This window comes from Ptychodera flava, chromosome 15, assembly GCF_041260155.1.
Source record: "Ptychodera flava strain L36383 chromosome 15, AS_Pfla_20210202, whole genome shotgun sequence".
In the NCBI taxonomy this organism is placed as follows: domain Eukaryota; kingdom Metazoa; phylum Hemichordata; class Enteropneusta; family Ptychoderidae; genus Ptychodera; species Ptychodera flava.
In genome coordinates, this window is record NC_091942.1 from 16,013,524 (window position 1) to 16,027,597 (window position 14,074).

Below are 14,074 nucleotides of genomic sequence, written 5' to 3' on the forward strand. Positions count from 1 at the left end.
ACACTGTATTTGAAAAGTGATATTTGTTCTTTGACTGTTCAATGCAGCCCCATTTCTGTACTTATGCCGTTTCGCTGTTGTATTCTCATTGCTGATCACATTTTAATATTGCATTGGGAGTATACCAGTCAGTGTCCAAGTAGCATGAGTAGCAACCACATTTCATTTTCAAAACATGTTCATTAATGAATTTCCACGTTTGCTTGCTTTGTCTTGCAGATCGTCTTAGAAAATTACGCCTTCCCAGGAATTTTGGTAATCGGCACAGACAGTCACACACCCAACGGAGGTGGTTTAGGAGGCCTGTGCATTGGCGTCGGTGGCGCCGATGCTGTCGATGTCATGGCTGATATTCCGTGGGAACTGAAATGCCCTAGAGTAAGTTTTCTCTTTTGGCTTTGCGTTTTTGTTTTCTGAAGGAAAGACCCAATTTTAGCCGTTCACTTTCTTACAACTGTAATTCTTGTTATTGGATCGTCTCACAGTATGCATTATGGTTATGATTACAGAGTTAAGTATATCAGTACCTGTCACATATATCACACTCAAGACCAAATTTGTGTGTGTGTTTGGGGGGGGGGAGCATGTTTTCCTATGAACTCATTTGTTTTGTATTTGGCTATTCTGTTTCTTCATAGATGCTATGTTTTTGGGTTTTTATAGGTGATTGGTGTGAGACTTGAAGGCAGCTTGAAAGGATGGGCCTCACCCAAAGGTTAGGAATTCATCAGTCTCGTAGACAGTTCACAAAATTTCTACAAGACTTCCTGTATAGACGGATAAAAACAACAATGTTTGCTTTAGAATGATCATAGCATTTGTCAGAGCATTGCCACAGCCTTTTTAATTCTCTTTCTCACAAGCTGTATTTATTTCTGTGGTTTGTGTGTGGAGCCTGTTAGAAAGGATTACCCCATCATCCAAGCATCATATTTATGTACAGAGTCAACTACTCCGTAGTGGTTAGTTTGAAAGTACCACAAAGAAATTTGGGAAGAGAAAGGGATATGTAAGTTGCGTCAATGAATGGAAAAGCATACTCTTTTTAAAAAAAATCTATTGCTATCCACAAGATAGTTCTTGATTGTAAAAGAAAAATACTGAAAATAAAAATAGTAATAATGATAAATAACTACTAGCATACTCTTTTTAAAAATAGCATACTCTTTTTAAAAAAAATCTATTGCTATCCACAAGATAGTTCTTGATTGTAAAAGAAAAATACTGAAAATAAAAATAGTAATAATGATAAATAACTACTCGTTGTTTTTATTCCAGACATCATCTTGAAGTTAGCTGGCATACTTACAGTGAAAGGCGGTACAGGACATATCATTGAGTACTTTGGACCAGGTGTGGAATCCATCTCATGTACGGGTAAGCATCTCATCAGAAAATAAGATCATGAAACTCTCCTTCATCCATCATGATTTCACACTGTGTTTTGCATCTTGAGAGATGTCCCGTAATGACGTGGGCTGTTGATCAAGCTGATTGTGAGTGCATTTTACGTAGTGAATTTGAGTAGGGTCTTGTTGAAACGTGTGTTGTAATTACAGTGGTGAATTGATCGTCAAGTGTTGAAAGAATGCACAATATGTACAGGATCTATATCAGACTCATTCTTCAATTTTTCAATGAATTTCTTTTTACAATATTGTTTCTAATCTGCTTGTGAAAGCGCAAGGCTGAAACAGCAAGTAGGAAAACAGATTTTCTGTCCAATATTTCACATGAAAGTCTTAAAGGAATTTGGTCCAAGTATTATAGCAGCCACTCACAGACTGTCACTTTGGGACTATGCAAAAATAGTGCACCACAAAGCTGTATAGTGCTCAAGGCTACTGAGTTTTCCATAGGTAAACATGGCTGATGCGTTTCTTTTACAATACATCGATTTTGGCAAGTTACAGTGACTGAGCAAATTTTAATCTTCATGCAAGGCCAGCTGTTAACCTATTAGGAATTCTTTTTAATGCTCCTGCGTCTTAAAAGTGTAAATTCAAACATAAGAAGCTTACTGGACTCCTTCATGTTGTAGAATGAAATTTTCTTCCCGAGTACCCTCGTGGAAGAGAAAATTGCCCAGTACTGACATCACAGTGAACAAATTTTGGATTTGTTTTATTCCCAAGGCTCATCAAAACTTGTTTTTCTCAGAGAAAGGTTCATTCAGTAATTTGTCAGCTTGTTGGACTGGCTGTGATTGAACAAAATGGAATTAAGAGTAGAAGCTAGGCTCCTGAGTCTCTTGAGAGTTAAAAAACACCAGTGTGGAATGCAGTGCTTAGTACGTGTGTAATGCCTCCCAATGCACAAAAAAAAAATCTTAAAACGGGAAATCCTGTATGGCTTGTGTGTTACATTTGTCCACATTCAGTTGACAGCACTCTGACAGAATAAGCATGTGCTTATGCGTATGTCTTGTATCGATTGAGAGCTGTATTGATTTCAGAACTGATTACCAGTCCAGTGAGGAATTATAATGATGTGTTGCGCTTGATGAAGTAGATCTCAAAGGAGATATTCTTTGTAGGGACAAAACTGTACAAATACTAGTATGATGAATAATTTGTTTTTCATCATTTTTGTACATGTAAAATTTAGATGGCAGTTTTGCACGTTCACTTTCGTATAACAAATTTCAGGTTTGAACAGCGTTGAATATTGCAGCCAGATCGAATATTATAAACTCTGTAATTTCATTTCCCATGATTACAGCAGTCAAGCTATGTGTAATAGTGTCAGCATGGTAGTAGATGGCTTGATTTTTAACGGTCTCATAAAACTTGTGAACTCTAACCATATATCTCAATAATATCTCTCTAAAAAATTTGTAATATGAATTCTGCAGCACAATGTAAGATTGAACATAAAGTCCAAAATGTTTGAATGTTCAAGTTTACTCAACCACAGCTAATATTCTTTTGATTAACAAAATTAAACCTGTCAAAGCAAATAACTCTCAATCTATGTTGTTTGTACAGATATTTGGAAAAAAACTGAGGAAACTATAAACCCAGCTAATGTTGTTCTGTAACACTATATCAAGTGTTGACATGTTTTGTTAAAAATCTTTGTAGGCATGTGAATCCAGGGGCAACTGAACATGCATATTCAAATTTACTACAATGTTATGAGTGCTACCAGAAAGACATGTATAGGCATCACCTGCTCGGACAGTACAATATCAGATAAAATGTTTACATCCCTGCCCTTCAGAATACATTATTTGTTTTGTTTCTATAATCTTCTGGAAACTTTGATTTCAGGAATGGCTACAATCTGCAACATGGGTGCAGAAGTCGGTGCTACGACTTCTGTGTTCCCCTACAACAGAAGAATGCACGATTACCTCAAAGCTACCAACAGAGAAGGTAATAATAGCATGGCTACGATAAGATGACTAGATTGCTGGGCAAAGATCATCAGTTGTGAGAAGTCAGACGTGATTATTTTGACTGTCAGTCCCCAGTAGATTAGGACTTCAACTGATGTTCTAAAATTGATACTTACGTCATTAGCAGGTAGCTATATGGTATCTCAGATAATGCCAAAACAAAATAATATGTGTGTTACAATTAATGTGCCTTCAGGAAATAGGGCAGGTCATTGTGAACTTTTTTTATCACTTGTTGTAAATGGGGAATGAGCCATCGAAAAAAAAACAGCAGAGTTTGGCAAAATCATGCATGATTTCCAAAAATTTGATTTAAAGTTTAGGAATTTTGAATATGGTAGGTAAATTTAACAGAAACTTATAATTTTTAATTTGGCCTAGGGAGTCTTCCTCATAGAAGACTGATTCCTAACCATAGAATCCCAATGAAACCAGTATGTTTCCTCATTTTCAGCTCTTTACAAAGCATATTAAAGTGATAAAAACATGACTGAGTCGTTACGGTGTATGATATTCATATCTCAGATTGTTGTCATTGGTTTTGGTGTCTCAAAATCTATATCATGCATGTCTGTCTCTCATTCAATCATGCATGCATTAATCATGTATTTTATGAGCTACTTCTTTGAACATCGTTACAGATTGACTAAGCTGATAACAGATCTGCTAGGCATGCCTAGACAAAATCTTTCCATTGCCGTTCTGTTCCTACAAATCAAGAATGTTTGGACATCCTAATCAGCAATTCCCGGCACGATTTGTCAACACGGGAAAAGGATCAGTCGCTTTTCCACTAGATCATGAAATGTGATTTTTGTGTGTTTGAAGAGAAAATCATGATTGCCCCCAAACAGAGCACTTATTGAATACACTAGATTGAGTTCAGATTTCTGACTCTGATAATCTGTTCAGCGTCTACCCTGCCTGTCAATGCATCATAGGATGACATGTCTGTGATTTCAGGATCAAAATAAACCACAGTAACCTTACTGCTCTATCTGTTCTTTCATTGAAGCTTGGCATACTCATTTCAGAGTAAACTTTTAAATCTCTTTTTCCATAATGCCCTAAGGAAATCATGTGTCCAAGAATGATTAAAACAATGTATTTGGTACAAATTATTGGTCACAAAGGCAAAATTGCATTTAACATCACATGTTTCTGTTTTGGCAATGTATTTGCATTTTGTTTAGATTTTAGATGCCCCGCCTTAGAAAAAACTACCTTACAATTGAACTACTCAGTCAACTGGCAAAACAGATTCCGTTAGCAGTGTTTAAAAAAATATTTTTTTCTAAAATACCTCAAGAGAACATATGACTTTTCTCAGATAGTTGTGCTCATAATTACAAAACAGCAATATTATTGTATAATTAGAGTTTATATTTCAAATTGATAATGATACAATTGAAAGCAATGAAAATCAATATCTAGATTTACATAACCTGTGTGAAATATTTTATCAGATTAGCTGTGTCCATTACCAAGTTTAGCATGGAATAGACAAAATATGAAAAAAGAATGAATGAAAGCAAGCTGAAAATCTTCCAAATATGAAAATTCTTCTGGAATTTCGACTTTCAATAGTTTGCATAGTAAATTACCACCAGTTCTTACAAAGTAGAATTGCATTCATTTAATGTAATCCAGATTTCAATCTGGCAGACTTGAACTGGTACACGTCACCTGCTGTGCTGCTCGCGCACATACACAAATATAAACTTCTTGTGTCATGTGTGACCAGATAGATTAAACAGGTTATGTTTCTTTGTCATCATTTCAGCCATTGCAAGTCTTGCTGACAAGTACACAGGCATGTTCACAGCGGACGTAGAATGTCTCTATGATGAAATGGTAGAAATTGATCTTGATGAGGTAAGTGTAACCACTCTTAGCCGAGTACACATTTTGCAGCTTTGTAAATCCTACAGACAAGCTCCTGTAAGCCCAGAATGTATCTTTAAATAAAATCAAGATGATATAGCAGTAATTTGTGAATCTGCTTTCTGGATTGTAATTATATTGAAGCTTATCATGAAAAGTTTGCTCTCATTGTTGCCACACAAGTTACAATTCTTTCATTATTTTGTTCTTATCAACATAATCATTGTCTACATAGTGTTGCTGGCTTGCAGTGAAGTGTAATGAGCACGATGGTATCTTTCAAATGTGCAACCATAGTCACCAACCTGGAGTAATGTCAGAAGAGAACCATTATTAACGTATCAATCTGATTCATGCTCGTACTGTTCAATAATGCCTAGAAAACCAATGAAACTGAAAGTTCAAATTAAAACGGATGTTTTACCACGAGAAAATCAATAAGCCATACAAATTTTGTCACAGAAACTAGTTCACTACATTGAATTTCTATACACGCAAATCAAAAGCTTTACATGCCCTACTAGTCATTTTCTTCAAAGCCAATGCACTATTTCCAATGACAAAAAGATGAAGCAGATGCGGCTGCCTTATTGACCTCAGTTTGACCTTTCCACTTATCCCCCATAACCTTCATTCTTCATTCACCTTGGCTAAGGCAAGCTTCCTGTGCATGCCACTGTGATAAGATAAGATGTGTTAACACATCTGACTGATGGCATCAGAGTTGATTTCTCTGCTACTGGTTTGGTCAGTGAGTCACAAATGGGACTTTTTTGGAATCTGAACTGATGCACGTACACCTTGTCAGTGTAAGGCGTGGCAGGTCAAAGGTTAAACATGGTGAACTTTTCATGTGCCCTGCATTTTGAAAGCACTTCTGACAGTTCTGATGGAAATAAAGGAAAAGCTGGCAGACTGAAAATCATGCTAAAAAATCTGTCACAATTTTTTTACTACAATATTGGAAAGACGACATGGATTTTTTGCTTGACATTACACAGCAGAACCTGTGATTGAGTAAAATAAAATTTTCTGTTCCTTCCACACAGTGAGTTAGTGAGTCAAAATGGACCTTTGCTTACAATCTAAACTGATACACGTACACCATATCAGTGTGGGACATGACAGGTCAAAGGTCAAACAATATGGATTTTTCACGCACATTTCTTACAGTTTTGCATGTTCCATTGCATTGACTTTTCATCCCTGTGGAGAAATTTTCTCTTTAAATAAGGGGAAAGAATTGAAGTTTATCTATTTGAAATCTTGTGGGTGGATTTTAGTTACAAACCAACCATGACAAAACAAAAATTGAAAACACTATAAGCAGACGGTAGAAATCATGCTGAAATTGTCACAGTATTTTTACTGCAGTGTTGAAAAGATAACATGGATTTTCACCTTTCATCCCACGGCAGCACCTGTGATTGAGTAAAAATTAATTTTTCTGTTCCGTTACACACAGCTTGAGCCCCATGTGAATGGACCATTCACTCCTGATCTTGCTAGCCCGATCTCAAAGCTTGGAGAGAATGCCAAGAAGAATGACTGGCCTCTTGACATCAGAGTGGGTGAGTCAACCTTTATAAAGCTAGCATCATAGCCTCTCATGGCTTGCAAAATGTCCTCACTGCAGGTTTAACTCTGCTTGTGTCTATCACCGTCGTAATACTCTGTGGCGTAGTTTGAGGGAAGTGCTATTGATACACTTTCTGAAAGCAATGATTGGATCAGACTCTGTCTAAGTAGAAATCAATCACTGAAATAATGACACCCCTATGTGTACACACACATAAGTTATTAGAGGTAAAACAAACATTATATAGAGCTGAGAGCTCTTGAAACAGTACCAAGCCTATCTGTAAAATCTACATACTGAAAGAAACTTGTCATAAATATGACATCACTGATCAAAGCCCTGAGAGCTAGTTTATTTTAGTGATATCAAATTTACCTCTGTTCGTTGGCTATTGCTGTTGTAGGATAATTGCCTGACAATGACAGTGACCTTCAATTGCTTTAGTTTCCAAAAGCTTAGACCAGATAAAAGCTTTCTTTGACAAGTCTAGGCCTTTCGGGGAAATCTTGACATGCTAGTATTGTAGGAATAGAGAGGTTATTTATGATAAAACAAACATTATACTGAGCCCAGAGAGCTCTTGAGATAGCACCAGGTATATTTGTCAGTCCTACACTGAAAGAAATCAGTCACCGTGCAAGTAATCAAAGCCCTCTGGTTGGTGTCTCCATGTTGTAGATAATGTAATTTAGACCTCAAATAGATGAATTACTCTTGTTTTGAGGAATTGGATCAATTCATCAAGATACAATGATTTGTAGTCTTTAGAGAGACATGGTAGTCATTGTATCAAACAAACAATTCTATATGATGAACTCAAGAACAATTTGAACACAGACAAGGCCCCAAGTAGTAATCTCTCAGCCTATTGATGATATGTTTTTCTATGAAGTTTTGGCAGATGCCCTAGGGGGCCAATGTCTCACTCTGTCAGCCTTTTTGTGTGTCACTTTGCCTGTATGTTTTATTTATCAAAGCCTGTTGATAACGTATTGTACTTTTTATCAGAATTTTGTTATTCGTTGATCTGATATAGTGTATTAATCAATGGATTTTATGGAGCATACAGGGAAAGGGTATTCCTTTTGACCAAGCTTCACAGGGCAAAACTTTCCAAGATGTTCTCAGGAGAGGGAAGCAATAATATTTTTCATATAATTTACTTTGTTATTGCTAGGATTAATCGGCAGCTGTACAAATAGTAGTTATGAAGACATGAGCAGAGCGGCAAGTGTTGCAAAGCAAGCCCTAGATCATGGAATTACAGCCAAGTAAGTTTGAAACCTCTTGCCACCACACTTTTTTAACCTCCCATTTGCCATACATATATGGCAATTGGGAGGTTATATGGTTGAAAAAAGTCTGTATGTGAGATGTCTGTCTGTATGTATGTATGTATGTATGTATGTATGTATGGATGTCTGTCCGTCCAACGCAAAAACTCAAAAACCGCTGCACGTATTGAGCTGATTTTTGGTGTAGTGATGCCATATATGATGTAGATGTGCCGTTGTTAAAATGAATTCTTTAGTCCCATAGATATGCTAATGAGGTAGAAAAAAAAGGGAAAATGGTCAAAAATCAATAACTCAGGAACTACTCATCTGATCATTGTCATATTTGGGTTTTAGGTACCTTGGGCCCAACTCATTTAAACATATAGATTCGATGTCAATATTTGATGCTTTCTATTTTAATGAATTTTTTTTTCTTTTTTTGCCATTTTAGTAAAAAATCTTTTCCTCTTAAACCAATGGTTGGATTGCTTTAAAATTTGGCGTGCAGGTACCTTGTGAAAACTCAAAATAGAATTCATCAAAATTATGGCACAATTTGCATATTAGTATTTTTGGGCAATTTTTGCCATTTTTGGTTAAAAAAATCTTCTTTGAAACTGTGTATGCCATACTTTCTAATTGGGTGTGCAGGTTCCTAGGAGTGACCTGAAGATGACTCTGTGAACTCAAGCTGAAATTTGCAAATTTTGTGGTACTTTTTGTCATGCTTTCAAATTTGGTACATAGGTGAAATGTAGTAGGTCATTCATTCAAAGTCAAGTACTGCCTGTGTGAATGAGCAGATTATGATTGTGCTGTTCCAGGCTGAGGTGCTATTTATAGGAATGATGCAATGTTAGATGGTAATTGATGTTTTAACTGAATTTGACTTACATTGTATGTAACTCTTGTACTGTATAAACCCTATCAATTCACCCAGAAAAAAATAATTAATATGATTTTAAATAATTGAATTAATTAGGATATCAACAAATCCTAAATAATTTTAGTGTAGAATTATTAGAATGTTCAACTTTTTTGACAGTTCATGGTGAAATGCTTACCATCTTGGAGGATTAAAACATGTAAAGGCAACTTTCCTGAATCCCAACTTTGACATATTCTGAACCATCATATTTTGTGCTCTGTATGTTATCTAAAAGAAATTGCTCATAATAGTTTGTCATGATAGGTTGGTCAAATAAATAGAGATAGAGAAAGTTCCAATTTCCATTTATGGTTGACTTGGTAAGGATAAAATAAAATTACTTTTTGAGGAAAAAAATAGAGTGATCAATTAAAAGAGTGGTCAAAGTGATAGGGTTTTTATGGTAAAGCTGGACTGTAAGATTCCTCATGTGCTATTTATAGCAATTATGCAATCTGTGTAAACAGTGCAATGAAAGTGTTACATGATTCCTTATAATGCTTTTGATGACCTTGAACTTCTTAAGTTGCAAACATTTGTCTCTTCTGTGTGCTTTCTCTGAGTACCTACAGGCTCAACTTATTCAACAGAACTTACTTGCAATGTTAATTTGAAAGTTAAAATGTGCTTGGTTAATAGGATGAAATACTGATAAAGATAACCAGCTGAAGATTCTTTATAACCTGACAGATATGCTGTTTTTTTATGACGTAAATGTTGATAAGCAAGTCTTGTTTACTTTAATTAGAATGTAATTAACTCTCATTTATATTATTATAAGCAGTAGTATCAAGTTGATCAAGCTAATATTGACAAGTTGGTCGGCTGTTTGAGGTTAAAAGCTGTTAAAATAAATGTATGCATGTATGCATGTCTATCTGTTTGTCTGTCTGTCTGTCTGTCTGTCCGTAGACCCGCGTTTTTTGGAGGGTCTATGGTCTGTCTGTCTGTATGTATGTATGTATGTATGTTAGTTATTATGTGCGGATGTATGTCTGTCAACATTAAAAACTCCTAAATCGCAGCACCTACCATCTTAGTATTTGATGGACAGGTGCATCGAGGGGTGGAGATGTGAATTTGTTAAAATAAACATGTTAAAGTCAAAAATATGCAAGGAAAGAAGAAAAAATCCTGCAAATTGCTAAAACTTTGTAACCACTGGCCAGATTTGGTTGAAGCTTGGTATGCAGGCTCTTTATAGTGACTTAAGGTACATTTCTTCAAATTGTGGTAAAATTTTGAAAGTTGTATTTTTCGGGCGATTTTCCGGTTTTTTTGTCAAAAAATCTTTTCTGAAAGCACTCATCCAATTGCCTTGAAAACTTGTATGTATGATCCTAGGGTTGACCTTTGTCAAATTTGTTCAAATAGTGGTGAAATTTTCATATTTGTATTTTTGGGGCAATTTTTCCAATTTTTTGTCAAAAAATCATTTTCTCCCAAAGTATTAGTTGGATTGCTGTAAAACATGATAGTCTTGATCCTAGGGTTGTTTTCTGTCAGACGTGTAAAAGTCATTATGAGATGGAGCATTTCATATTGCTGGGGTATAAGATTAATTGGGACTTGCAATGGAATTTTCTTAGTCAACCTGTAAGAATGCAATGTCATGTGTGTACTGGTAGTTAGTATCGCTGCAAAATGGGAGGACAGTGTCATTGACACTATTTTTACCTTCTCGTGTCTATTTATAGACAGAGAAGGTATTAGAGTTGAAAACCAATATGCTGCTGTCAAGAACTTCCGTCTGTCAAGACTTCCGTCTGTCAAGATCCGTTGACGTCATGCCATTGTGATGGGTCATATCATAAACTGGTAGGGGTGTTCGTGGCTGAGGTTGAGGTGTGGGAGAACGATTTTGAGCTGTGACAAAAATCAAAAGGGACTTAGCGGCATAGCCACAGTGTTGACTACGTACAATCTATTACAGACTACTGAGCTGACGTTAGGGGTACTCGCTTTGTGTTTGCTCACTCTGTGAGCGCTAGTGTTTGGTACTGAGTTGTGTGGATATCCCCTCATGGCCTCACGTGATCTGGCCTGTTGCATAATCTGCAGAGATGATCATATGCCTCCGAGTCTGAAAACTGTCATTGTGTAAGCCTGTCGGCATTTTCCTTGCATTTTTTCTCATTTAATTTTGCAAAATATTGGCGAGTACCTCAATATTTCAAGATAACCCTTTCTTCCCAATCGTTTCCTGGAGTTTCAGAGTCATATGAACGAAAATGAGTGAAAGTTTTAGACAGGAAAATCGGACGTCGGCCATGTTCAATGTTTACAGTACAATCAGAAGTTTACGTGGAGGAATTAACCAACAAACACAGGAGTGTTCATGATGCCCGCCCTCTAGAGCAGACCCTCCTATATGAAGTACCACATTTGATGCTTGTGGAAAGCTTGACCACACAATGGAGCATTTAAACTTTTAGAAAATGACAAACTGAATAAGAAGGTATTCAGAAAATGTCAAATACTGAGGAAAAATGCGCAAATATTCAAAATAAACAGGTTAACTGATTGGTCAGCTATAAAAAACAATGAAAATGTTTATGATCAAAAGTTTTGAGATGCGCACATTTTAACAAATACAGAAATTATTAACATTATAAATATAAGACCAAACTATTTTTTCAGGGATGGGACAGGTTGGAAAATGAGGGGTGAGAGACAAAGGCTCTCCTATTGCTGCATGTGGATGCAGCGACACCATTCATTTACAGCATACTTATTCACTGTGTTGTGTTCAAGTTCCATATTGTACTGACTGTCATACAAGGATAACATAAGCAAATCAAATCAAATTAGAAAAGGATCAATGCTGTTGTGTGGATTTTGCTGAACATGGCTGATATTTCGCTCTATATATTTGGTATCCAGCGAAGGCATATTTTGATGTAAAGTCAAAATTAACACTACATTGCTGACAATATATTTTACCGTTTCTGATGAATTTCTTTTTTAAATTATAGTATATTAGTACTTCAAACAGATTAACATTATCGTGATGTCAACCCATAATTTTACATCACAAAGACTGTAATTCTGCCAATTTTTTTGTTTTTCAGTCATTTTATAAATTTTGCACTGCACAAAATGATTGAACAAATTGCAATGTTTGAATTTGTAAACTCAAAGAATAAAAATCCTTTGGTCACAAATTAAATTATTTTTTGAAAAGAAATTTACTCTTAAACACTTTTAGCATATATTCTTTACACGGTCATGTATTTCAAGGAAAATATGCTATTAAAAACAGTAATTTCTTCACTTTCAATTTTTTTTCAATACTATGACAATTATCAGCCATGAGGTTATACAAACACAAGACCAGATAAGCGTTTTTCATCATTTCCACAGGACTCTTTGGAAAATCCATTAAAAACAGTTAAAAGTGACTGGAAATGATCACTTGGTATACATTTAATTTACAGATGCCAGGTTGTGTATTTCACATGCACTCAGGTCAGTAAGGAAGTGCGTCATTACTATTTTGGACTGTTAATTCTTATTTCTGAATGTTTAACTTTTTTCCACTTTGAACTATCTTTAGGCTGTTTATACTGTAGCTTAGAATTTTTTTGATTGATGTATTTAATCATCTTTTGGGTTCTTTGGGTCCATATCCCACCTCATGCCCCTACATCATCAACTATTTACCAACACTCCATGCCAACACCAATTACCTGACCTGGCCCACATTAGAGAAGGTACAGCGTCATTGACGGTATTTTTTTTAACATCGCCATCGTCAATTAGCCCTTTTACTGCCATGGTTCGGTCCAAATCAATCATTACCAATAGTGGTTGTGCAGATTTTTGACCGTCTTATACAACAACTGAACTTTGGAATGATTTTCAGAAAATATAAGCCAAACTTTTAACTTTTGTGACTGATACGATTTTAGAAAGTGAAGTTGTCAGGAGACAGAATGGGAGGGGGGGAAGAGAGAGAGAGAGAGAGAGAGAGAGAGAGAGAGAGAGAGAGAGAGAGAGAGAGAGAGAGAGAGAGAGAGAGAGAGATGTGAGAAAATGAACAGAAAAAAGGAAGTGAAGAGAAAAATTGCCAGCAAGGGAGTGATATTTGCTATCCACTTTTTTAGTAAAGAAAATTGTTCAAAAGTTCAAGAAGGAAGGCTCACGTTCTGATATTCAAACTGAATATGTTGGCCCTCTCCATACCTCATGTTTAATGCTAATGCTAACACATATACCAGGCAGTCACATGCCTGATATCAAATACAACACCCAGACAGTCACTTTGATAGAGCATACTGCATGAACTTATCAAATAACCACCGCAAAGTTATTAACAATGCTTTGAATTGTTGATCCATTGTTTCAGGTCAATGTTCACCGTTACCCCAGGCTCTGAACAGATCCGTGCAACCATTGAGAGAGATGGTCAAGCGAAGACACTCCGTGATATTGGTGCTGTAGTCCTGGCGAATGCTTGTGGACCTTGCATTGGTCAATGGAACAGGTGTGTTCTGCCAACATTTTCAACCTCATATAATATGTTAATTGGTCAGAAAATTAACCCTCATAGTAGTCCTTTCAGTAGCAAAGTCAGTTTTGTTGCCTTTTTAAAATAAAATCCATAGAATTATTTTTCCAATTTTTCCAAAAATTTTGATGAAATACTGCAGCCGATAAAAACTGGTGTCCGTTTGGTACACAATTATAAAAAAATAACATAAAAATTTAAAAAAAATTGAAAAATGTTGGACTAAAATTTGCAACACTCAAAGGGTTTAAATATGGCTTAACCCAATCCCATTATTTGAAAAAGTAAAGCTGGACCTCAACTCAGAGATGTGCAACTGAGAGCATCAAGTTGGATGTGTGTGAACCTTTTCATCCTAACATCACAGTCCAGCCACACCATGGAGTGTAATGAATCTATTTTGAAGACTTAATTCTGCCTCACGTCAATCCCTTCATATTCATTCCACATATAACAAACTGTATCTCAATGGTTGACCCACTCAACTTCAAGCGGC

General features: G+C 36.0%; 1 protein-coding gene across 1 annotated transcript in view; it reads left to right on the forward strand.

Moving 5' to 3' along the window:
- LOC139151322 (aconitate hydratase, mitochondrial-like) overlaps positions 1-14,074 on the forward strand; it is a 57,195-nt gene that overhangs the window by 24,471 nt on the left and 18,650 nt on the right. The window contains exons 7-14 of the mRNA XM_070724018.1: positions 220-378; positions 664-715; positions 1,279-1,377; positions 3,273-3,377; positions 5,184-5,275; positions 6,750-6,855; positions 8,041-8,134; positions 13,417-13,554. Coding sequence (XP_070580119.1) covers positions 220-378; positions 664-715; positions 1,279-1,377; positions 3,273-3,377; positions 5,184-5,275; positions 6,750-6,855; positions 8,041-8,134; positions 13,417-13,554 — 845 coding nt within the window. The remainder of the gene's footprint in view (positions 1-219; positions 379-663; positions 716-1,278; positions 1,378-3,272; positions 3,378-5,183; positions 5,276-6,749; positions 6,856-8,040; positions 8,135-13,416; positions 13,555-14,074) is intronic.